Source organism: Podarcis vaucheri (genome assembly GCF_965113315.1).
Source record: "Podarcis vaucheri genome assembly, chromosome: 9".
In the NCBI taxonomy this organism is placed as follows: Eukaryota; Metazoa; Chordata; class Lepidosauria; order Squamata; family Lacertidae; genus Podarcis; species Podarcis vaucheri.
In genome coordinates this window covers 40,038,062-40,064,682 of record NC_138767.1, presented here as the reverse complement: position 1 = coordinate 40,064,682, position 26,621 = coordinate 40,038,062, and the positions used below count along the sequence as shown (strand labels likewise).

At 40.4% G+C, this 26,621-nt stretch overlaps 1 protein-coding gene across 4 annotated transcripts in view; it reads left to right on the top strand.

Moving 5' to 3' along the window:
* The window catches only part of LRBA (LPS responsive beige-like anchor protein), a 359,890-nt gene that overhangs the window by 169,817 nt on the left and 163,452 nt on the right, over window positions 1-26,621 (top strand). For all 4 annotated transcript variants that reach the window (XR_014223382.1, XM_082237533.1, XM_082237532.1 and 1 more), the window contains exon 38: window positions 17,582-17,706. Coding sequence is in view for 3 of the 4 variants with exons in the window: in XM_082237533.1 (XP_082093659.1) it covers window positions 17,582-17,706 (125 nt within the window). In the remaining variant the exon portion in view is untranslated. The remainder of the gene's footprint in view (window positions 1-17,581; window positions 17,707-26,621) is intronic.

Genomic DNA, 26,621 nt, shown 5'->3' with positions numbered 1-26,621 from the left:
GTAGATCTATACAGTGTCATTGGGTCACTGGAACCATTCCCTAACATGGACTGCAACGTGCCTCTAATTTTCTTACATGTTCTACGCCCTGTTGGCAATTATTTAAGTTACCGTATTTTTTGCCCTATAGGACGCTGGCGGGGCTGGCGACGGGGAGGAGCAGGCTTCTCCCCCCCCCGCCAGCCTTCTAACCAAGTCGGGGGACAGCAGGATGGCGGCGTTCCGCCTCCCCGCTGTCCCCTGAGCTTGTGGGGCTGGCGGTGGGGCTCTCCTGAAGCCTGCATTCGCCTCATAGGACGCACACACATTTCCCCTTCATTTTTGGAGGGGGAAAAGTGCGTCCTATAGGGTGAAAAATACGGTAAATATTTAAGGGGAAAGTGGGCATCTGTTATTTCTTTACTACTTGCGGCTCTGATTACTATTTGAGCTTGGTGAGTCTGCAAAACTGATTGGGAACAGCCCACTTTTCCAAAGAGTGTTTGTTCCTGCCTCATGATCATGATAGAGTCAGTCTAGAGACCCCCATGATGCTGTAGAGATCTACACTTCAAGAAAGTACCAGTTGTACTTTCTCTAAATCTCCCAAATTCAATAGTAGCCCCACTAAGCCTACTAGGAAAAACAGTTGAGTATCTTATAACGTCAAGAAAGGGCAAAAAACAATTAGCATGATGCTAGATTTGTTGCTCATAGAAAGCTAAGGGACTCATCTCCCACACTTCTCAAAAGTGTGGCAGTTTTCAGTCACAGACTCCTGAGTTGTTGTTGGTCTGCAATGCTGATCATCTCCGGCCAGTCTGGCCATTGATTAGGGATGATGGATCAGTAGTTCAACAACATCTGAGGACTCAAGGTTGAAGAAGGTCAGTGTAGGTGGTGTGCTACACTTTAGGTCAGGGGTCAGCAACCTTTTTCAACCGTGGGCTGGTCCACCATGCCTCAGACCATGTGGTGGGCCGGACTATATGGGGAGGGGGGAATGAACGAATTCCTATGCCCCACAAATAACCCAGAGATGCATTTTAAATAAAAGCACACATTCTACTCATGTAGAAACACGAGGCAGGCTCCACAAATAACCTAGAGATTAATTTTAAATAAAAGGACACATTCTACTCATGTAAAAACATGCTGATTCCCAAACCATCCGTGGGCCAGATTGAGAAGGCGATTGGGCCCCATCTGGCCCACGGGCCTTAGGTTGCCTACTCCTGCTTTAGGTGGTCCACTATGAAAAAATCATATTGTACAAGGATTGCTATGAACGTTGCAACATAATATTGAGAGAAATGTCACTGCTAAAATTACTTTAATCAGTATACGTTGATCATACCCTGTAATCGGAACACCTTTATGGAAGGGGATTGGAAGCTGTGCAGACTTGCAAGGATTAATTGTAGAGGCTGGACGATATTATGAAAAGCACTGGTGTAATAATACTTAGCTGTTTGTTTGCTGTGATTTGTTGCTTACTCTTAGAGCTTCACACATGTATTTCATTTAAAAGTCTAGGAACATTATTCTCTATAAACTGGGTGCCAGTTTAGATGAAAACCATCCCTCTTATGCCAAGTTATAGTCTCTGGGTTGATACTTCAACCAGGAGTAAATTTTAAAGGTGCGTGATGCTTAAAATGCGCACTGATGGCCTGAAAATATTGTAGCAGAAGATCGGGTTTCATACCAATAATTTTGTCATTTGTGTTTATAGTGGCATGTTGTTATTAAGGTGGACTGCGTATGTACAATAAGCATATGTAACCATTAAAGTTCATATTTCAGATAAATACAGTCAAGGAAATATGCTGCATACCTAATGGATTAATGGTGTATTGTTCTTTTCCCTGATGTTAACTTCCTTTTTAGGAGTATGACTCTGATTAAAATCTAATTGACCAAGTTCTTCTAATATCTGAATTCACTGTAAAGAGAGCATTACTCTCACCATTATGTTACTGACTACCAATTGTGAAATCTACGTTAAGCAGCAATGATGCAAGTGAAGCAGCTGAACTTATAGTCCTGGACTGCTTGTTTATATGCTTGGGGGTTGCTCCAAATGGAATATTTTGGGTTTCTGTAGGTTCCCCCCCTTCTAATATATTCTCCTTAAAATTCATTACTTTTTGTTTAATTAGTGTTTTTATGGAGCAGTCAAGTAATTTCGTTGTCCCCGAAGGGGGCAATGACAATAAAGATATTATTATTATTATTATTATTATTATTATTATTATTATTATTCATCTTAGTAAACTATTTGTTTCTTAAACCTGTGTGGTCTCAGCTTAATGTAAACACCCTTACACTTAGAGCTTTAAATTTTACACTACCTAATGAGGATTGAGGAAAACCCGAGGAAGGTTATTTAAGCTGACTGATGAAAGTGTAGGTTTGTAGAAAATTCACTCCTTTTATCTGGTGGCAACAAGAACCTCAAATGGGGAAAAGGAGGGTGCAGACAGAGAGGTACACTCTCTTATGACCATGTCTACCTTTACTGGGAGGCACAGGATTCAGGTGTTTGAGACATGGCCCATCACAGTGGATAGAATCATAGAATCATAGAGTTGGAATAGACCACAAGGGCCATTGAGTCCAACCCCCTCCCAATTTAGAACTCATCCCCATGCTCATAGCAAAACAGTTGCCTCAGAACTTAATGGAGCAACAGACATATATGATTGCTTGTGAGCATTGACTGAATCCATGTTTTTCTTGGCCATACTTCTAATTTGTGTATGACATTGCCAATTAGAGCAACGTGGGCTAGGAAGAATAGATGCTAATTGGTGATACATATCTCATGAAGAGAATGCTTGTAGTAGTCATTCTTCCTGCTTGAGGATAGAGAAGGTTTACCTGCTTGTGAGAAGAGGAGGAAGTTGTTTTGCTTGCTTTTTATTAATTGCTTGCTATTAATGTTGTGACTTTAGTCATGCTGGCCACATGACCCAGAAGCTGTCTGCGGACAAACGCTGGCTCCCTCGGCCTATAGAGCAAGATGAGCGAGCAACCCCAGAGTCGGTCACAACTGGACCTAATGGTCAGGGGTCCCTTTACCTTTACCTAATGTTGTGACTTAGTTTTAAATTCTGAGTATAGAGGCTATGTCTTGATGCAAATTAATAGATTTTAGCATTGAATTCCGAATTCAAACATTTAAATTAAGCTTTGTTACCCAGTTGGTCTATATGGCATAAACACTACAACTTGTGATAGATTTCGGTTATCTGACTATGCACTATTCTTGTGAAGGATCTCTGGTTTATTCAATGCACAGAATAGATAATGTTAAGGAAATTGACTGAACATTTATAGCAAATGAGGTGGAAGTCTGTAAAATCCATGCATCACTTGATCATAATTTTCCAAGTACATAATGAGTGGCCTGAGGGGACGGCTGTGAGGAAAGGGACCGTGTTCTGATTGAGGCAATTGAACAGTACTACTGAGAATCTGAGTTACAACTCTGCCCTTGGTGCATGATTGCTGTGTGATAATAGGGCAAGACATACAATCCAAACTTTTAACAGATGTCTTATAATTGTGCCTATTTTCATGGGGAGCCAACATTCGGCGTCTGTACTTTGTGCAGGTTGCCGCAATAACTATAGCTGACATCCAGTAGAAATGTGCTGTTTCACTTTAAAATAATAAGTTCCCTTTTTTACAGTGGGATGTGGTTATAACTTGTACCCATATTCTTAGATTCTCAAATAATATATCTATGAAAATCTTCCATAAAAATTGTCCCATCCCCTCAATTTAGTGCTAGAAGAGGTAAATCCTCTTCTTTGAGTACCAGGCAGCATTCCCAAGGTTTTATTGATTTCATTCAAGTCAAGTTTCCCATAATTTCCCAGAAGGAGGGCTTCTTCTAGGTTTTAACTTAAGAGTGTATTTACAGAAAGCAGAGCAACTCTCTTCACCTGGGTTGGTGCTGCTTCCACTTGATTTGGAATACAGTCTTACGAACTGGATGGTGACTGGAAACGGGGTTTTTTGTAGATACCATCAGAGGCTTGTTTATCTGTTTTTATTTTACTTTCTAGCATTTCCTTTTCTTTGTAAGAGGCTGGATTGAGGACACATGAAAAGGTGTGTTTTGAATAAGCCCTGAAAGTTGTTCCCCATGGGGCGTGTTGCTTCTCTTTCACTCCAGGTGATGCAAGTAAAATTGCTTTCAGATTCCTTAAGTATATGCATTTAGAGCAACCTTGCCATCTTTGATGGTTATTGCAGAGAGCAGAGCAGAGCTCCTGAAGGAGATTTTTTTTTTTTTTGCAACAAACAACCCACAATACTTAAGTATTGCTTGGAAGCATCAGCCATGGCAGCGTGTGTGTCCATCAGCAATTTGCTCTTTGTCATTACTGAGTACCTACAGCAGAGGCAGCTAACTGATGGTCCTTTCAATATACTGAATATGTGGTCACTGCATATGCCCCCTGTTTTTGTGGCCACCAAGCCCCCATTTGCCATTAAAATAAATATTATAAGAAGAATGCCATGATGTCAATGTTTCTGTGCACCTCAAACCCTTATATATTTTTTTAAAAAACTAAACCATAGGGTTGTTGTGCTGAGAGGAAAACATGGCGTGCCCCACACCAAGGCATGCTACCCTGAACTCAGGTGCTCCACCAGATGACACCATCTCTCCTGTTCTGAAAGAAGTTCTGGAGTTGTGCTCCCTCACCTTTCTCTCCACTGATCTATGGTGTATGTCCGCTTATAAAGGATACATTTGTGTATGGATTTGTGGATTATGTGTTGTAATTCCTTAAGGAAAAGTCTAATACTTAGGAAGTAGACATGAATAATGGATAGCTTCTAAGGGGTTCACATGCTATAAAGAACAATGACTCATATTCAAATGCAGGAAGTTGTTTACTCTTCTATATGAATGCATATATAAAAGAAGTCCCTCTGTCTCACACATATGTACCGTATTTTTCGCTCTATAACACGCACCTGACCATAACACGCACATCATTTTTAGAGGAGGAAAACAAGGGAAAAAATATTCTGAATGAAACAGTGGACGTATCATTTTTGTGCTTCATGCTGTGGCCACAGACATGTGATCTGATGGTGAATTTGGGGTGACCCAATGCAAAAATCCTGAGAATCCCTGTGGATCCATGCTTTGTAACCACGTTTTTGCACCATTGCAGCCCCAGGCAACAGTGGGTGCGTGATTTTTTTTTGGGGGGGCAGGCTGTAGCCATGGACATGCTATGTGCTCTGATGGTGAATTTTGGCTGACCCAATGCAAAGATCCTGAGGATCCATGTGGACCCATACTTTTTAACCATGTTTTTGCACCATTGCAGCCCCAGGCAACAGTGGGTGCGTGATTTTTTTTGGGGGGGACAGGCTGTAGTCATGGACATGCTATGTGCTCTGATGGGGAATTTTGGCTGACCCAATGCAAAGATCCTGAGGATCCATGTGGATCCATGCTTTGTAACCATGTTTTTGCACCATTGCAGCCCCAGGCAACAGTGGGTGCGTTAATTTTTTTTTTTTGGGGGGGGGGGACAGGCTGTAGCCATGGACATGCTATGTGCTCTGATGGTGAATTTTGGCTGACCCAATGCAAAGATCCTGAGGATCCATGTGGATCCATGCTTTGTAACCACGTTTTTGCACCATTGCAGCCCCAGGCAACAGTGGGTGCGTGATTTTTTTTTGGGGGGGGGGGACAGGCTGTAGCCATGGACATGCTGTGTGCTCTGATGGTGAATTTGGGGTGACCCAATGCAAAGATCCTGAGGATCCATGTGGATCCATGCTTTGTAACCACATTTTAAGTGGGGAGGGAAGGAAAAACACAGAAGGCTAAGAATGCAGGAGAGGGCTATAACGTGAGGAAAGGAAGGCAAAAGTTCCCCCCCACCCACCCACACAAGCCAGCCAGTGTGTGCTCTCTCTCTCTCTCTCCCTCTTTAAATGGAAGAAAGCATATTTGAATGCTGTGTGTCTCCAAAAACAAAAAGCAGGAAGTCAAATCAGAATTTTATGCCGAACCTGTAATCTCTCTTCCCTTCACAAACATTGTTCCTCCGGAGCAGGGAGAGGATAGAAGGACGGACGCTCTGCTTTCCTCTCTTCTTGCCTGGAGGGGAGGGGCTTCCCCTGCTCTTTGTTCAGTTTGAGCAAACACAGCAACGAAACAGAGAGGGCGGGCAGTAAGACCCTGAGGCAGAATGCAGGAAAGCAACAGCTTCCTCTCTCACGGAGCTCCCTTCTCCCTGAAGCGCGGTTTGATTTTTGCCTCATTTTTCGGCTCCAGGGACCACACATTCGCTGCATAACACGCACAGACATTTCCCCTTCCTTTTTAGGAGAAAAAATCTGTGTGTTATAGAGCGAAAAATACGGTATGTTACTGAAATTATAAATCAGATTTTAATTGGGCCAGATCTTCAAATCCATGGCACCTCTAAAAATGTAGAGTTTCATAGCTCAGCCACAAATTGTTGTCACACATTATGCTCCTGCATCGTAATAAAGCTGACTCTGTACTTGGTGGGGAGATGGCAAACTGAAGAGTCAGATAAATGTATATACATGTATTTGTTTATTCATAGATGTTTTTACACCACTCTCCAGCTAAACTGCTTTTCAGCTAAAAAGGCTCCCAGAGAAGCTTAGAGATTAAAAAAAGCAAGTCAGTCTCTTCCCTCGGGCTACCAATCTAAAAACACAACACAAAAAGGGGGGAAAGGAATGGAGGAGGAGGAAGGAAAAAACAAACATCTCAGGCGCCAGTTCCTAACACACAGTTCTTATAGCAACCAGCTATGTGACAAATGAGGGAGAAGACCTTAAATTTCTGTTCTCTCAGAGGAGCGGATAGAATAGCCCTGCTTCCCTCCTTGCCCTGTGTTGCAGCCTGATGGAATGGCTGCTGCTAGATGACTATGTAATATAAGGAGTGGATACAGCCCTCTCCCGAAGAACAGCTGTGGGAAGGAAACCTAGGCTCTGGAAAAAGGAATAGTCATCAAAAAACTGGAATATTAAAGAGAAGGTTATGTACCATTTTTTTCATCTGATGCAAGTAATGGATGTGATTATCAAATATTTGTGTAATTAGTATGCTATGTGAAAAAAAAGTATATTCTAAGGTTGTGTTTGCTTCCCAGCAAATTTCTTCAATGGGTGTACCAAGTACATAGCTGTCAACGGTTCCCTTTTTTAAAGGGAAATTCCCTTATTCCGAATAGGATTCCTCTCAAGAAAAGGGAAAAGTTGACAGCTATGACCAAGTAGCTTGACTACTTGTTTGCAGACGGTGTTTGCAGTACACAGGCACAACTTATAACAGACTCACAGATTTAAAAATGCCTTATGCATATAAAATGAATGCACAAAGAATTAATCGCTACAACATGAAGTCATTGTTTTTGAACTAGCCATACAATTGTGGATGAGGACTGTATTAGGGCTTGAAAAAGGAAAGTGTGGCCCCAGCCTGTGCTTCGGGGGGAAAGCCCTCTGTCTGAGTGACTTCTTCCTGTTCTAAAACAAACCTTTTGACATTCTTCCCTTCACCCCCAAAATTAGTAAGAATAAATGGACAGTTCTCCCCATGGAATGATGCAGGAAGTGGAGTCCCCAGGGATCTTTACTGTGCTTTATAATTTGTTCATGAGTTATCTAGAGTTAGGGGTGAGCAGTCAGGTAGCAAAGTTTGCTGATGATATCAAATTGTTCTGGGTGGTTAAAAGAACATGGGATTATGAGGTGCTTCTCTCCACACTGAGCGAATGGGCAGTAAAATGGGAAATGCAATTCAGTGTAAGCAAGTGTAAAGTGATGCCAATTAGGGCAAAATAATCCTAAAATATGATGCGGGTGGCGCTGTGGTCTAAACCACACAGCCTAGGGCTTGCCAATCAGAAGGTCGGCGGTTTGAATCCCCATGACAGGGTGAGCTTCCGTTGCTTGGTCCCAGCTCCTGCCAACCTAGCAGTTTGAAAGCATGTCAAGTGCAAGTAGATAAATAGGTACTGCTCTGGCGAGAAGGTAAATGGTGTTTCCATGCGCTGCTCTGTTTCGCCAGAAGTGGCTTAGTCATGCTGGCCACATGACCCGGAAGCTGTCTGCGGACAAACGCTGGCTCCCTCGGCCAGTAAAGCGAGATGAGTGCCACAACCCCAGAGTCGTCTGTGACTGGACTTAACAGTCAGGGGTCCCTTTACCTTTTAATCCTAAAATATATTATGGAGCTGGAATATGTTCAGAAAAGGACAACTAAAAAGAACAAGGGGTGGAGCAAGTCCCCTTTGAGGAAAGATTACAACATTTGGGGCTTTTAATTTAGGAAAAACCAAATGAATAAGTTGGGGAGTCATTCTGTGGTACGGAGAAAGTGGATATGTTTCTCTCTTTCATAATACTAGAATTTAGGGCAATTCAAAGAAGGTAAACATTGGAACATTCAGGACAGAAAAAAGAAGGTACTTCTTCAGGCAAGACATGTAGTAATGACCATCAACTTGGATGGCTATGGAAGAGGACCAAGGCTATCAATAGTGTCTAGCCACTGTAGCTATGTGGTAGCCACTGTGGGAGGCTTTATGCCTCTGAATACCAGTTCCTGGGAATCCCAAGCAGGGGGGTATTGTTGTGCTCAGTCCCTGCTTGTGGGATTCCAACTGATGCCTTGTTGGCCACTGTGAGAACAGGATTCTGGGCTAGATGGGCCTTTCACCTGATCCAGCTGCAGGACTTTTCTTCATTATCACAGCTGCATAGATGATTCAGATTGAATAGTCTTGCGCTACACGTGTATGGTTGCTGCACACAGAAGGGACTTAAAGTACAAGCAATGTACTGGCAAAATTTTTATAATTAGGCTGCTTAAATTTTCACCACAGAATCTTCCAGAACTAGTGTGCCAAATCTGTTGCGCCAAAAAGGGGATGACTCTGTCTTCCTTGTTCATTATGATAGTAATTTTGATTACATGTGTTCTTGCTTACAAGATGCGTGATGTTTGAAGTTTGATGCTGAGTATTTATACCCATGGGGATGGAAGTTAAATGAAGTTTAAAAGGTGAAAACTAAAGACATGAATAGCTGGGTTGTGAATCACCTTTTTCCAGGATTGATGGCAAATCATCCAAAGAGTTGGAAGCTGTAGGTAGCACTAAGAAGTGATCTGTCTTTTCTTCTTGCTAGGCATGTACTCTAGTAAATCTTTCTAGAGAACCAGTCAGGCCTTATTTATCTTTGTTTTCACGTCACTTGAAAAGATACTGCAGATTCAGTATTTTGCAAATAAGGTCTATACGTAGTGGCTTAAATAAAGTTAAGTTTGCTTAAATTCATTGAAATCAATGGGATTAAGCCTGCCTAACTGTTCATTGGATTGAGGCCAAATGTTCTTACCCTGGTACCTATTAATAAATACTGTGTCGACTACCTGAAAGGTTCTATGTAAATTAGTTTGACAGCATGGAAAATTATTTTTCTCATAATTATATGTTGGTTCTGCATTCAACTGCATAGTCTCTAAAGGCTTCAGTAAAAGAATTGTGTGAAGCTTACAAAATGTTTTACACCATGAAACACTCTATTTCCATTACGATGGTCTAGAGATGGGTAGCCTCTACTTTATTTATGGCCACTGCTTGATAAATGGCTGAGGTTTTAGTTAGTATTCTCCATCTCTATCTGCATGAAAGCACAACACATTTCAGTTCACGAGATAGAAGAGAATGCTTTATCTCATGATGCCCTCTAATACCTCGATGTTATTTCATCTAGATTTATGTTCAAAGTAAAGCCTTATTGGAACTTGAGCACTTTTATCTTTCAATTTAAAATCAAGTGCATAATACATTGCTAACGGAGGGCAGGCAGACCATTTATTTCTCTTGCAGTTAAGATCCAGATGGAATTTTATTTTGTTTTCAGTTGCTGAAATCAGTGGGGGGAAAGGAAAGATGCTTAGACTTTGAAATTCCGAAAAACTTCATAGTATATTGCTTCAAACTTATAAAAGACAGCCTTGTGGGTTTTTTTTTTTGCTGTTGAACTTAACAGATATAAAAAAAACAGTTGTCCAAACCTTTAAATATAAGCATTCATCATTAAAATACACAATAAACAAATACATTAATTTAATGAGGGGACTTGTGTTGAGAGATCAAAGGAATGCCTGTGTAAATAAGTGTGTCTTCAAAAGGTGTTACCATAACACAATTTTACAAGTGTAAATGACTATGAAATCCCCCTACCATTCACCTTGCAATAGTGCAGTTTGGAAGTACAGGAATCTGCTTTGGGCAAAACAAATTCAGTCAAAACCATGATTGTGGCAGTGCTCAAATATTTCTGTAATTTTAGCAGCTGTTTGTCTTGGAAATTAATTACAATTAAAGTGTGGTTCTCCATAGACAAGAATTTGTTCCACAAATAATCATTTCTTCTAACATGATGACATTTTGTGATTGATTTTAGTAGTACCAGGCTGAATAGCAGCTTTGCCATCTAACTTCTGGAATTAACACTTTTGATAATTCATACAATTCATAATTCATATAGCATTTAGTATTCATTGCAAAAGGGTTTTTTTTTTGTTCTTACCAAAACCAGATCAGTTGCCTGCCTCTCTGGTCACATTCTGTCAAGGTGTTCTTTGCTTATATCCAAGCTGGATATTGGGGTGATATAAAACATGCATTATGGGATACATAGTGCTGCTGATGTATTTGGATTAGTAGGTCATTTAAAGCACAACATCCATAGGAAGAAAATGACCTCCTCTCTTCCTCACCATTTATTCTTGCTTGGGCTCAAAATAACACCCACTGGGAGAAAAATGTCTGGGGAAAAAGATCCCCACACAGGAGACACAAAGCAAAGAAGGGACAAGAGTAGAGAAGGTTCAAGGGCAAGAGGAAAAGGGACTACAAGGACTATGCTAGCTTCTCCTTTTGCAGCTCTACCAGAGGAATCCTCTGTTTCATCCACGTCCATAGCCCAGGAGCCCTAGACAGGCACCCTGCCCCTGGGTGAGGTCAGTCCCACCCACCAAGATGTAAGACATCAACTTTCCATCAGCCCTGGGCTTCATACCCAGCTAGGGTGCCAGGACACATGCAATAGATTGGGCTCTTCAGATATGGACAGCAATAGGGAGGAAGCATGGAGCAGCCTACCTGCTGGTACACGTGGGATTGATTCACCCGGGAGCTTTCATTGACATACTGACTTTGCAGCTGATTTGGAGGATCCATCCACAATCTCCCTAAATTTTTTTTTTGGGGGGGATGATAGGCAGAACCACCTTCACATTGGGTCCTCACCTAGTCTATGCATGTTGAGGAGAGGAGATGGCTGGAGCCTGGAGCAGCAAACACTCCCAAACTGCTCAATGACTGTTTAAAGAAGATAGTCCTATCTACATCACTTTTGGCAGACTTTTTGTTTGGCTTGCATCCACCTTAATGCCAGGAGTATGGCAGCAAACACCCTGGAAGGGTGGAATATTTGGCTAAGGAACTGAGGGGTGAACCTAGTGTCCCAGGCCAGGTTGAGCAGCTCCAAGTTTGACATGGGGTAGCTGTTTGGGGAGCCTTTGGAGGTGATATTGGTGGAGACCAAGGTCAAGAAGAAGGCCCTCCCCATGGCTAAGAAGGGTGAGATGAGACATCCTAAGGGCTTGGGGAAGAACATGTCTACGTGCACCATATTGAGGTGCCTTACAGAGTATAGTGGTTGGACAGTGTTCTCAAAGCTACCAGTATGAGTTTGACCAAACTGCGGGAGGCAGTGGAAGATAGGAGTGCCTGGCGTGCTCTGGTACATGGGGTCACGAAGAGTCAGACATGACTAAACAACAACAAACAGAGTATAGGCTTGCAAGGCACTGGAGAAGTCACCCCGAGTGAGCAGCACCACCCACTCTCTTTGGCATTCAGCTGTTTAGGTGGCCCTTAGGGAAAGCTGCATATTCCTAGATATATGCAAGGCTCCAATGTGGGCATCAGTCTGCACATTTACAAAGCGCTATAAAATCAGTGTGTCTGCCTAAGTGAATGCACACTTCGACAGAAAGGTGCAGATCCTGAGTTAAGACATCTCTCATTCTAAGGATTGTTTCCGTGAGTTGGTACTGCTCACCTACCTCCTGAAGGTACATAATCTTATCTGGGATTCCCTGTCAGTTAGAAAACAGAAATTCTTGCAGTAAATTGGGATTCCGGAGGGCATTCCTCCCTGCCCTGGGTCCCAGGGACTTTAGGGTGGGATAGTTCCTTACAGCTTCTGCTGCTGCACATGTAGAAGAGGTCCTTTGAGCATCTTGTAGTTTCTGTTCCAAGTCCTAACCCCACTTTGGCCATCCTTTCTTGGTCTCAGCTCCCAAACTGGGGGATGGTCCTTCCCCCCCCCAAATGAGGCTGTTCTAGCCAAAGTAGGTGTCCAGGGGGTGCTTTCTCACCCACCCCCAAATTGTGTCCTGTCTCTGGGTTGTGTTTTGACAGTGCCTTCCATCTCCAGAGGGGGCAGCATCACAAAGGTGCTTCATGTTCTCTGCCACCCCTTGAGAACAGCAATTCACAGTGAGAATTCCCATTTAAAAGCTTTGAAGGGATTATGTTTTGCAGTCAATTGGCACAAACAACTCCTCCTCCTCCTCCTCTTCTTCCTCTTCACTCCACCCATCTGACTGGGTTTCCCCAGCCACTCTGGGTGGCTTACACTACTTATAAAAACATAGTAAAAACATTGTAGTTTAGTACACATGTTCTACTACTCTAGCATCTTGTCATCCTCTTAGGCACTTCTGATACTTTCAGATATGCCTAAGGTAACATTTTGAGAAGGTTTATTGGATGATAATCATAACTGAATCTGTTACGAGAATAATTAATAGTCTCAACTTCTAGAGCTGTCAGTCAGACACTTTCTTCAGCAGCACAAAACTCACACTCATGACCAGGCATAAGCAAACATTTTACCTGCATGATGTATTTAACCTCCAGCCCAGGAAACACGAGATGTTTTTCTTTTGAACAGGCATCTTGTGAAATGAGCTCCAGACTAGTCTCCTGTTTTCATTACAGCATGTGGTTTATTAAGGCTACTGCACTGTACTTTCTGTCTGGTTTTCTGTTTTGCAAAATTGCGCTTCACACAGATAGAGTTTTACCTTTTACAACAGTTCTAGCTTAGGCGTTGCAGCCGCAATATGTTTTTGGATTGTACTGACTTCTGTGAAATACTAGCTTTGGTTTGGTCACTCCTCATAAAAGTCATACAATTTTGGGTTGTTCTCAGAAGTTTTGCATGATTCAAAGTAAACAGCAGCCTAATCTATGCACTTCATGACTAGTCTGCATTTTTTTGTTGCCCATTCTCATAAATACCTTTTCTCCCTACACAACTGTAGCCATTGTCCCTTTCCTGCACTTTTATAAGTAAAGCCAATTCCATAGGAAACTAATATTGTGATGCTCTACCACTTAGTCACTGATAGTTGCAGTTTCTATATCCTTGTTCACCCACACTGTATAAGTGTTGTTGTTGTAAAAGAAGAGTGTGTCTTCCTGTGAAAGAGAAGAATTATTGATAATTCCTAAATCTGAAACCTGAATCTATGCAAATCAGAAATAAATATATTGTAGTGCCCCATCTCTAGAACACTCTACCCAACAAGGAATCTGGTTCCAACTCCTGTGTCGTTTTGGTGTAAGAAAAGGGCCTTTTTTAAAATTCCCAAGGCCTTCTAAATATTGCTTGACTTTGTTTTGACTCTGTTTCTGTGGTGTTTTTATACTGTTTTAATATATTTTAATTTGTTGCCGAAATGTTGGGGTGTGCTTGTTCTATTGCTCTGAATTATTTATGAGCCCCGTGAGAGTGGTAAAATTGAATGTATTGGGGTATGAATACATAAGTAAATATAAAATATTGGCTAAGCATAGAAGTGATGAACCAATTCGCTTGCTACCTCCTCTTTTATTTCCCTAGCTCCCCAATCTGTTATGGATAGTACCCAACCCCTTTCCATCTCTGGCAAGTGTCTGTCCACTACTTTCCTTCCAGATTAAAAACCCTTTCTCTTCCTAGAAGTGACTGACTCCCATTTACTTGCCAATGCAAGCTCTTGCATCTCATGCTGGTTTGTACTTTCTGTTTCATCGAGCAATGTGTTGGTCCTGAACATTTAGCTGCAAGCAAAGATAGAAGGCATAGATATGAGAGACAGGTAACGTGGAGTTGTGCTGATGCTGTCTGTTGCCTGACCATCATTTCATAGCAAGCAGTCCTTCACAATACCTTTTTCATTCTGAATATCTAATCTAACCTTTTTGTAAAACTTAATAGCTCTGTTAGAAAAACATATAACCACAGATCTAGCACAACAGAGGAAAGCACTCATATATTTTAGCTGTTTTTATTTTTATGCACAATCATCAGGTAAACACAAGAGGTTTAATTTTGTCTCATTTACCGTATTTTTCGCTCTATAGGACGCACTTTTCCCCCTCCAGAAATTAAGAGGAAATGTGTGTGCATCCTATGGAGCGAATGCAGGCTCCTTGGCTTCAGCGATAGCAATGCGAAGCCTCCGAAGTGCAGAGGAGTGCTCCCTCCGCGCTCTGGAGGCTTCGCGTTGCTTTCGCTGAAGCCTGGACAGCAAGAGGGGTCGGTGCACACCGACCCCTCTCACTCTCCAGGCTTCAAGGATAGCCGCCTGAAGCCTTCGGAGTGCAGCACAAGTTCCCGCTTCACTCCGGAGGCTTCAGGTTCCTTTCGCTGAAGCTGGGAGAGCAAGACTCTCCTGGCTTCAGCAGAGAAGGAGAGCTGCACAGTGCTTCTTCAGCCAAGCGGGAGGAGAAATGGAAGGGGCTCCGTTTCTCCTGCCGCTTTGCTGAAGGGGTGCTGAGCGGAGAGGGTGAGAATTTTTTTTCTTGTTCTCCCCCTCTAAAACAAGGTGCGTCCTATGGTCGGGTGCGTCCCATAGAGCGAAAAATACGGTAATTGTCCAAATAGATATTGAGGTTGTGTGTCTTCCTGTGGTGGCAAATGCAGTAAAAGGGTATGAAGGCTGTTTCATGAAATACTGTCCAACTTCTGTTGAAACTGATTTGCTTATTTTCATAAGAACACTTGACCTGCTACTGAATTCATGATATTCCCTTTCATGGTTCAACATTTAATAAATCTTATCCAGTGAAAGTGTTTATTTTTAATGTTATACTATTCTAGAAATGATTCTCTGTGTCCAGGGACAGTTTTTCTTCCTGATGCAAATGTCCTAAAACACATCCTGTACCTTAGTGTCATTATACATTAACTAATTAAGGCAAACGTGAGCTATCATCTAATGAGGCAGGATGGGGGGGACTAAAGATGGTGAATTTCCCAGAAATGTTCATGTCTTGCTGCATGGTTGCATCTACTTTTACTTACTTTTAACATAGCTGCTTCACATGTTGCAATTACAGCCAGAAAAAACAGCATTGTTTAATTTAATCAAAAGTGCAGAAAGATGAATGGATGGCATGAATAATTTACAATCTTTGCATAATACTGCAGTGCAGAGAACTGGAAGGATTGATGGCCAAAGCAGTTAACAAATTTTAGAAGCCTCCATTAGCTTTTCATTGTCATATGTTTGTGGCACTGGATACAATAAGGTTTGCAAGAGATCTCAGTCTAAGGGACTAATTACTTGTGCCGATTGCCATACTGATGAATAGACTCTCATTGTATCATTCCCCTGAAAATGAGGAGCAGTTTGTGATTCACGACTCTATCCTACTTGATATTTGATAGTAATTTTAACAGATAAATGAAGGAAGGCAGAATGATGAAGTGGCTATCCATGCTCCATGACTATCAAATGCATACACATAGCCAGCTGCGTTCTGCCTTTTTTTGTAATCGCTAATGGAGAATTTTAAGTTATTAATCACGCTTTGAGCAAATGTAGCTTTTTCTTAGGCATATAACTGTGCTTTTATAAATTCTGCAGAAAATAAGTTCCTCAATTCTGTGTAAGTTTAAAAATAGTAAAAATGCAATGCAGAGCATTCAGTTAAAATGGATTCAGATAATACCTGAATTGAATTTATTAATGAAAATTCACATTTTGCATGTATTATTTTTTTGTACAATGCGTTACTATTGAATGTGGACTTTAAAAAGAATTAATGGCTCTAACTGCGTAGTAGGCTTGTAGCTCTTCTTTTAGATAGCTAGATTCACTCTAACAAAAAATATTTTCTCTTTCTGGAGTCTAAATAATTAAAGAAGAGGAATACAGATATTGTGTGTCCAATCATTTGTAATCTATAAATTAATCAGACCTATTAATTTGTCAGAGTTGTCAGATATACAATGATTATTAGCTCATGAAAAGAAATGAGATTATAGTTTGTAGTGTTGGTTTGCCATTCTTGGAGGAGCCATTCTTTTATAAATAAAATTCTAATTTTGTAATTGGAGCATGCAGATGTTGGCTGTAGATCTCTAGTGTTATTCCTGTAGGCTTTATTACTTTACATATAATACAATGTATTTGCATATATAGGTATGAACATGCACCTGAATTTGCTGTTTTTGCAGTTTTTAATGGTTAATATACAGTTTTACAGCACACTCGCTCATGATCACATAACAAGATAGGAACTGGCATTTATATATAGCCATATTAAAACGATCTATGCATATTTGAATAATACAGTGTGGAAAATAACAAGTGTGATAGAACCTTTTTCTAAATGTAAATTTTAAAAAGTATACCTTCGATATTGTGCACCATAACATGCAGTTCTTAATTAAATGGAAACATGCAGCTACATAAAACAGAAATCCAATCAGATTTGTTTGAAAATAGATTGCTGTTTTACTCTCCTGGAATGGTTTATTTAAAAACAGGAAATGGAAACGAAATGTATTTTCTTGTGTTGTTCTAAGCCTCAGGGGCTAAAAGTAATGAATATTTTAAGAGATTATTTTAATTAAATTCCTGCACATCTAAACAGAGTAATATTTTATTATCACATGCATAATCATGTAACAGAAGTATTCATTAAAGTTAACACTTTCTTGACCAAGAATTTGTGGTATGATTTACTGACCTTGTGCAAAAAGGCACAAATTAGGAAGAAAAATGAAGGGGGACAGACTTTGATTAATATAGGTAATGCTATACCATATTTATAATAGCCTGTTCCCTATTCTGCTTTATAAATGCAGTCACTGAGAAAGGTGCCCTGCTGAGGCTGAAATGAGGCTGAAATCGGAGCACATGCCACTAGAGTGTGGGGAAACTGATCACACTGTCAGCAATTCATTTCAAAATGATGTATTTAGTGCTCATTTCACCTTCCAAAGGGGGGGGGGGAGGGAAAGGAGTTCCTCAGACTGGAAGGTGATATTGTTATTTTCAAGGACATACCTAAGTTTTAAGATCGCAGAAAAGGGCTTAGGGTGCTTTTTTGAAAAAGAAAAAGAGCAAACAAGGAAAGCTTTATGCAGAAATTCAGTGCTACCATGCTGTTTGATAATTGCTAACATATGTGGTTCCTCTGTTTCATTGTAGTCGTCCTCGTGAGTTCTGGCGCCTTGACTACTGGGAAGATGACTTGCGGCGCCGGCGACGATTTGTGCGTAACCCCCTTGGATCGACACATCCTGAAGCGACGTTAAAAACAGCCATAGACCATGGTCAGTGTAAAATCTGCTTCTTGACAATAGCAGCAGGTACAATGCATGGCAATGGAGCGTCAAGCTCCAGTCATCTGAGAGGAGGTGAAATACTTTCACATTCAGAGGTCCCTTAAGTTTCTTTCCCTGACCTGTGCATTTCAAGACCTAATTATATCTTAATGGCATCTCCCTGTACGAGTCCTTTGCATAGGAGGCTGAACTTAGCAGTGATTTGAGACAAAGGTAGAAGATTCCTTTATTCCCTTGGTATGGTTTTGTGACAAATTACCTTACATGAACTGTAGCAGTATGAGCAAGGCATATTTTCCCTTTGAAAAAAATCCCCACTGATTATTTTAATTAATGTCATCAGAATATGAAGACTGTGTACAGAGCTTACTATATTTTCAGGAACCCTGTTTAATTCTCCTACATGTTAGCTCATTTTGTCTTAATTGAAGTAATGCAAATCAGAAATACATTAGAAGAATATATACTATGTTTAAAGGTAATTGTTTATCTGTAATTATTTTAAAACTCAGTATTACCATGTGTTATGCTTTCCTATAAAAATGAGCCAAATCAAACAAATTGTACTGAAAATTAGTTTAAAACTGAGATTTAATCTTTCTTATTAGAAATACTTTGGAAGTGAATATTGGAGCAGGGAGCAAGTTACCAAACTCTCATTGAATAGTTCTTTCCCATTTTCCAATTTAACTCACATTTTCTATTTTTATTTTTTTTTAAATGGTAATTTCTATTTGAAATTATGTTAGTGTTGTATGGGTGTCTAGGAAGGTTAACATAATTTGGAAAGTTTGTTCTGGGCCAAGCATCTTAACCTCTTGCACTCATGTCTTCAAATATGTCAGCAACTATAATGCCAAATATGACGCAAGTCCTTTGAAATAAATGACCAAACAGGGAAGAGTCAATAATGTGATCTAAACATGATAATGGTCTTAGATCCTGCTAAAGATCCTGCTAAAGAAGAAAGGGAGAAATGAGATGTAGAATTAATTAGGCTTCTTCTGCTTTGAAACTGCTTGTACATTTTGTTCTACTGTACACTAAAGGCTTAAAGAGTGCAAATTGTCTTTGTCTATATATACTTAGTTTTAGTAAAGCTTGATACTTTTCAATTGTAAGCCTACTCATATTTGCAATAATTAACTGCCAACATTTAATTTCAACTTTTCTAATGTGGGTCAGTTGCACACTTTATGAAATAATTTAACCATTCATATTAAAGAACAATTAATATTTTAGTCATTTTTAATATTCATTTGTCTCCTTATTGTTAAAAGCAATGCAGTGTGCAATATTATATTAGTAATAATCCAACTGGATAATACTTCTGAAGAATGCAGAAATTGTTTTTCAGACAGTCTTAAAAACTAAAATTTCACTACTGTTTGTCATAGTCACATGTGACAAACACTCTTACATTGCATACATTGGGAATATGCTAAGTTCTGTAGAATGGTACAGGTGACAAAAATAATGTACTGTACAATCTGTCATTTCTCACTGTAGTTATTGTAGAAAATGGCCAACCATATGCACCAGTTGCAATACAGTCCAATAAGTGAATTGCTTCAAAGGGAGTTGAGTGAGTAGAATAAGTACCAGCCCTGTGATAGGTCTTCTGATCTCAGTTGCCATCATCAAGATTAAACATAGCTTTTTGAATCAGAGAAAGTAAAGAACACTATTAAGGCAACTATTTATTTATTTGGACCTGTCTAATTCTTGGGGCTCAGTGTAAGTAACAACAAGCAAATATTTAAAAAATAAAATAAAATAAAATGAAGCAGCTGAGATCTAACAAACTGCTTAAGTGAGTTCAAGGCTTGTGTGCACTTAGTAGGAAACCCTAATTTCCTTTGTAACAGTAGATCTCAATTCTTTTGAGATTCAAATGAACCATAAACAAAAAGAACTGTACATGGTGGCCTGAAAGTCTAAATAAGGTTGCTCCATAGTTAAAGAAAGCTTAGTTGTTTCGTTATGAGTTTTAGTTGATTTTATTGATTGAATTATTGATTACATTTGCCTGTGAGTAAAACATTGGGTGGGTTCTAATGCGGCTTGTGAAGTGGGACTTCTCTTTCCCTGCTCCCAAATCTGTTCTGTAGGGTTGGGGGGGACTGTGGAGCAAATTTAGAGGGGCATGTGGGTTCTAGAGGGCAGAGGAGAGAAACTAGAAATTCCATTGTACAGTGGTACCTCAAGTTACATACGCTTCAGGTTACATACGCTTCAGGTTACAGACTCCACTAACCCAGAATTAGTGCTTCAGGTTAAGAACTTTGCTTCAGGATGAGAACAGAAATTGTGCTCCAGCAGCGCGGCAGCAGCAGGGGGCCCCATTAGCTAAAGTGGTGCTTCAGGTTAAGAACAGTTTCAGGTTAAGTACGGACCTCCGGAACGAATTAAGTACTTAACCCGAGGTACCACTGTACTAGTGGATTTCTGTTGTACAACTGGGCAGTCATTAGTTAGTTGCCAATTAGTTAATAAAGCGTGAAGGATACTTTGTTTTGATGATACATGAGTATCTCATAGCTAGCATTGGAACATGTTTTCTTTCATATAGTTGCTGATCTGCAGTATTTATAAGAATTTGCATTAAAAATAATGTTTTTTAATAAAAAAAATGCTTTCTGATTCTTAGAGTTGCATGAAGGTTTTAAAAACTGTGAATTAATTAACCAATCAAACATTGTGACTTTACTAAATAGAGATTCCCAGCGCACACAGAATTTTAACCCAGGCACCATAAACTTGTGCAAAATGAAAATGTCTCAGAGCAGGTTCACAAAATACTTTTTTCATATAGTGCCTCCATCTGCGTGGAGAAAAGTATCATGTGAACTAGCGGTATGTGGATATGTGTTAGAGATATTTCTGTGATTGTGGAGCAGGGTTCTCCACTGTAGCAAGACATACTTGAATATAGTTTGTGTAGCAAAAAAAAGTGGAAGGAATTGACCATTTGAAATAGCAGGGGTGCCCAAACCTTTTTCAAAGAGGGCCAGATTTTATGATCTGAACATTCATTGTTGACCAAAGTGTTGACCAAAGTTGTTGAGCTTTTTTTAGAGTTAAAGCTTTTTAGCTTTTTTTTAGGATTTTACCCCAGGACATATACTGCCACAGGAGCTAAATTAAATTGACCGGCAGGCCCCCAAAATGGACTTTTGGACATGCCTGGCCTATAGGAAGGGAGTCAGGAAGCTTCATGAAACTGAAACAGTTACCTGAGGATGCTTTTCTACACTGCCTCTGATGTTGGAACTTAGTGCATGGAGGACCTTTACAAGAGGGACTACAGTGGAGTATATGGTAATGTAGAATTGCTATTAAAATGGCACTTTGATAATAAATGAGCATGGCATCTTATAGAGATATGATCTGAACTGCAATTCTGGTGACCTACCTTTGAATCTATGTTCCTGCATTTAGGATGTCACCAACATTCCTGGTGGACTTCTGTTCTTCTGTCCTGTGGCTTCTTTTTAATAATTAATTACAGAGCATTCTATTTCAATTATATACACTCCGTTCCAAAATCCATTTGTCTCAAAGCAACTGGATTCAAGCCAATTCATACCCATTTTGTTCAAGGGGGAACAGCTTTGGTTTAATTCCAAGTATTTAAGCGGAACTGGGATGTGGATCAGGCTGATAGTCTTTCCAGTGGGGAATGTTTTCTTTTGTTACACTGTCAAATGATTCCTTTTACTTACAGATTCTGCTTACTTTAGTTTACCTTGTAAACTGCTTTACTTATAAATCCAGAATAAAAATAAACAAGTCTATTATTAATATCTCACAATTAGCATAGTTCTTGCTAAAACTGGTGTTCTGCATTGTGGCAGAATTCACACTATACAGTTTAAATATTGAAACAAAATAAGATGTTTCCATTTAAGTAGTGGGTTTTACAATGAATTTCAAATGGGAAAAGGACTGTTCCCATAGCTCCTACCCAAGAGGATGCAGTCTGTTAAAGTTTACAATTGGAAGAAGTGGAAAAGATTCAAAAACAATCAGAAACCAAGACATAGTAATGCCTAGAGAGCAAAAATCAGCTCTGTTGCAGCCTCATTTATGTATTTCAGTAACCATCTCTTCAAGGGATTGATTTGATCTGAAGGAGAGCCTCTGGTGCAGAGGTGGCAGAGTAAATACCTGAAGACTAATGTTCTCTGTTCAGACAATCAATATCAACCCCATGACTATACTCCAGGCTACCTTCTAGTTTAAAACATTTTTTAAAAAAATTCTGACAATTTAATTGCCCTTCCCAAGCACACATTAAATTGCTTGGGAAAAAGGACTGTAGGATATTTTTCAAAGGCCAGGTTGCCAGGATGGGGGAGAACATCCAAAATGGTTATTTGTAAATGTCGGCCTGGAAAAGCAACTGCTCAAACTTTATTTTTGCATTTTGTAACTCAGTGAAACTAGTCTCTGGAAGAATCTGTTTTAAACTTGGTGTGCCTTGTAGAAATCAGCACCATTCACTGAAAAAGAGAGAGAATTATCTGTAACATTCCACAACCTTAACCCTTTTGAAAACTTTTAACAGATCAGTTCTTGATAAAAAGGTATACAGTTCAGGTGGAAGAATAGGATTTTCTGTAATATTCAAAAAAAATATGTGAAATTGCAAGATTTGTTAATATTGAGCTACTCGGTGAAACTTAACAACAAAACTGCAGTAAATTGTATTGGCCACTCCGTTCCCTTCCCTTTAACATTTAGGGTTCCTGATTGTTTTCAGGGTGATATAAGTCTTGTTGCATGAAATATAAAAATAGCCTTGTGACTATCTCATTTCCTGCTGATACATGTGTTCATGTGTGTATTGAGACAAAAGCTAATGGTTAGTGTTTTAAGGAACAGGAGCTGAACCGGAGCCTTGTTCCTCATGGGTTCTAAACAGTTTCATCTTGTTCCATACATAGTTACCTCAGGGGTGGGGAACCATATCAGATCTGCAGACCAATAAATATTTCCTCCATCCATCTCAGGTCGAGTTTAACAGGTGGGTGGAGCTGCTCACCTTTCAATCACCTGATATAACAGTGACATAGGTAGATTCATAAACAGAAGAACTCAAGACTACAACACTTTATTGTAGGCCCCAACTGTATTTACTAATAACATGCTCAACTCAATTCTCTGAATGCTGCAACTTGTGTATCCAAAATGGGCCCACCTGTGCACAGGAGGGAGGCATCAGCAGGCTCAAAAGATGTGCAGAAGGACAAAAAAGTTCTGGAGCTGGGGAAACCCCAATGACAGCTCAATAAGGATTGAGCAGTGGACACAGAATTGTCGGGAGTGGGTGACAGGAGCAGGTCAGCAATAACTCACCCAGCTTCAGTGAAGTTAACTCTTTATTCAAAGAAACAAAACAGCTCAGGCCTAGTGAGTACAGCAGTTCTTCCCAGTAGATATTTCCCCACTGAGGCAGTTGCAAGGACTGAAGGTCCATGCCTTCCCACAGCTCCTTAAGTCTCCTCCTTCCCCAGGTCCTTCCCATGCAATCTGAGACTCTGACACCTTTGTTTGCTTTTGCTCCACCCTCTTCATACCTCTTCTGGTTCTGGGAGACCAGCAGGGCGGGGAACTGGTTGCAGGAGGGGGAGACCTCCTGGCTTCTTCAGCAGCCTGCCTCATCTCTGCCTCTTGGCTCCCATCCTCTCCAACCTCTGCTTCTACCACTAAACCCCGTTACCTCATTTGCTTCTGACACCCTCCTCCTCCTCCCAGTTTGCTCCCTCTTCTCCCTCTGACTACTCATCATTATCCCACCTCCAATCCCCTGGCTCTGAGCCTTCCTTCCTTAAGGGTTCTCCAGCTGGTGCCTCCCATCGCTCCTCTGCATCCAGCCAGTCCATGACAAGAATGCTGATTATATTGGGGGAGAAACTCAGAAAACCCAGTTATCTGATATAGGCTGTGAGCCTTTGAAGCAGAACTCCAACACTTTTACATTATCTAAAGCATTTCCATTCCATTTCCCCTTCTACCTACTTTTCAGGGTTTTCCTTATCCTTTTCAACAGTCAGTCTTTGGGCATGAATATGTTAAGTCCTCATTTGGGAGGATTGTTCCCTTTATTATTATTATTTTTAAAAAGATTTTTACTTCTGCAAACTTCAGGGTTACTCTGCATCTGCTGATACCATCATCTTTTGCATGGGTGACATTTTGGCTCTATAAAAATGCTTGTTCAATCAATCAATCAATCAATCAATCAATCATTTTATTCGACCGTCAGTCAGTAAAAAAAATACATTTGTCAGTACACAGTTAAAAACTCCAGGAAAATTTTAGAACTTAGTCAACACTAAAATGGGCTAAACAGATAGCCCCATAGAAAATGCTTGTTCAAAGACTTGAGCTTGGTATTAGAAAAGTGGGGCCCCCACAAAAAACTGTTTCAACATATTCCAACGTGTTTCCTGTGCCTTCAAGTGCTGATAAAAATAAGAGTTGGCTCACAGATGAAAACATTTAAAAACGTTTTAAAATGCAACTCCTTTGCAAGTAAACCGACGAATTGTGTCCCTTTACTATGCAAGAAGCGCTTCATTGGGTCTGGAAGCAGGAATGAGCAGACTATTTCAGTAGCCTCACTTCTGATTTTATATGAGCAACTCTTTCTTCCATCCCTAGGGGACATTTCAAAACAGCTTTGGTTCCCCTGCAAACAATGGCTTTTTCTACATATCAATCTAGGTGTCTCTGATCTTCAACTCCAGCCATTATATTCTATCCTCCCCTTCCACCTGTTTGTCACTGTTTTTTCAGTTGGCCATGCCACATTATTATGGGGCAAGGTTGTTCTCCCCCGTATATATTTCCCCCTACCTTTTTTGTTTGCGTATTTTGCAGACGTCAGGATTATAACACTGTCTGCTGGTACCTCATGTATGTTGTACTTTGGACTAAATAAACATGAGTGCCGGAAGACTCAAATTGGTATTGGTATATAAATGATGAAGACTGATGGAGAAAGAAAATAGAGATTGATAAGGAATAATCAGAACAGAAAATGAGTTGCAGAAAAGACGAACCTGTTGACGGGTGAGGAAGGATTTTGCTGATGTAGTAGTTTTTGTGGAAGGTTTGAAGGAACAGCAGGAAGAAGCGTAATGAAAATAAACACGTCTTATTTATTTATTTTTCAGTATTTATACTTTTCAGTATTTATATAATTTTCAAATGCTTTAGAAAACTATTTAAACAAAGCATATAATACAATAACTAAGACCAATTCTTTTGTAAAAAAAATGAAGAGGAAAAATTGAATTTACAGGCAACTCCCGATTTGTACAGGGGTTCTGTTCCAGGACATTGCACGCTTTCATGAAATAATGTGCAATTGCAACACCCCATTCTACCTCTGCCCTGCCCCAACCTTTAATGACATCTTTTATTATGTTTCTGGTATTCTGATATTTTTTGGTTCGGCACCGTGCGTGTGTGTGAAATCGCACACGTATCGGTTCGCACCTAAAACGGAGGTTGCCTGTATTTCAGATCAGTGATAAAAAGGAATATCATCCTAGCAGTGCTTGCTGTAAACTCTGATTAGCTGGTTGGGTCTTATAGCAAGCCCATTTGGGGCAGGAATCAGCTACACTGCAGAATTGCTTTTTGGGAAGTCTGTAGCCAGGGCTCGCTGCCACTGCTGATCAGATGATGGGCACCAATAGCAAGCCTTGCTTGCCAAGAATGCACCTGCGTGTCCACCAGCCCCACACCAGATGTCATCTATGGCATCAGGTGTCGGGCAGGTGGATGTGGTTTGAGGAAGATTGCCTTGTAGGCCAAATCATATCCTATACTGGACCTAATGTGGCATTCAAGTTGCTCACTCCCTGGTATAAAGTATAAGGGGGGAAAACCCCTCTCTTATAATCACAAATGTTTTGTTAACTGTGAGAAATTTAAGCTTTCATCACAGCCTCGTTCAGGAACAAGCTTTGTTCAGCACCTCAGTAAACAGGACTCCATCCTGTCATTTCAACTCTACTTCCCATACAAGCACCAGATGTCAGTCATGTGCTCATCTGTCACTACTTTTCTATCTTAAATGCCAGAATTAATTTCCACAATTATGTCAGCAGGTGAAAGCACTGTCATTCAGAGGGTGTTTTGACCTATAAATTACTCAGTTCTCACTCAACTGTCTTGGGCTAAGTTCTGAAGAATTCTACCTTGGAAATACATTGGTACAATTGCTTCAGGTCTATTGTTTTCCCCAGGTATCTATCAACTATTGCATATGACGATCTACTATATGATACCCCAGCAAAACTTTCAGCCTGTCAGATCACCAGACAGGTTGTTGGCAAACAATATTGTTGTGTAGTAGGGTGCTGGGTACCATGCTATATATGTAGCATGTCCCTATGCATGTCATTGTAGTCTGAGGTCTTGATCATACTAAGGCTTGCATATTCAAGTCTGCAGAACTATAACCTCCCCCCTTATCCCCACAGAGAACTAACTAGGGACTTGGCTTGTTGCTATCTCAAATGGCAAAAATTATGGCTTGGATCCCAAGTATCTGCTTCGCTCACTTTGGACGATGGGCATGGCTTGAAACAGCCCTGTCTCTCTGTATCCCCTCCACATCATATCCCATACCATTATAACAGGTTCTTCGGCTGCCGCAAGCAAGTTTGGGGGCTGCAGATGGAGTCAGCAAATTCCTGTTTCATGCACATGAAATCCACTGCATTGACCAAACTATAGGATCTAATCCAATGTCTTGTAAAACTTTATTTTGGGAGATTTCTATTCCAAATTACATAGAAGCTGTTTTGTTAAATAATGCTTTTTATACTTTGCTTGGCTAGAAAGGTTGCCTTGCTCCCATACTTCAGCATCTCTTCATGAGA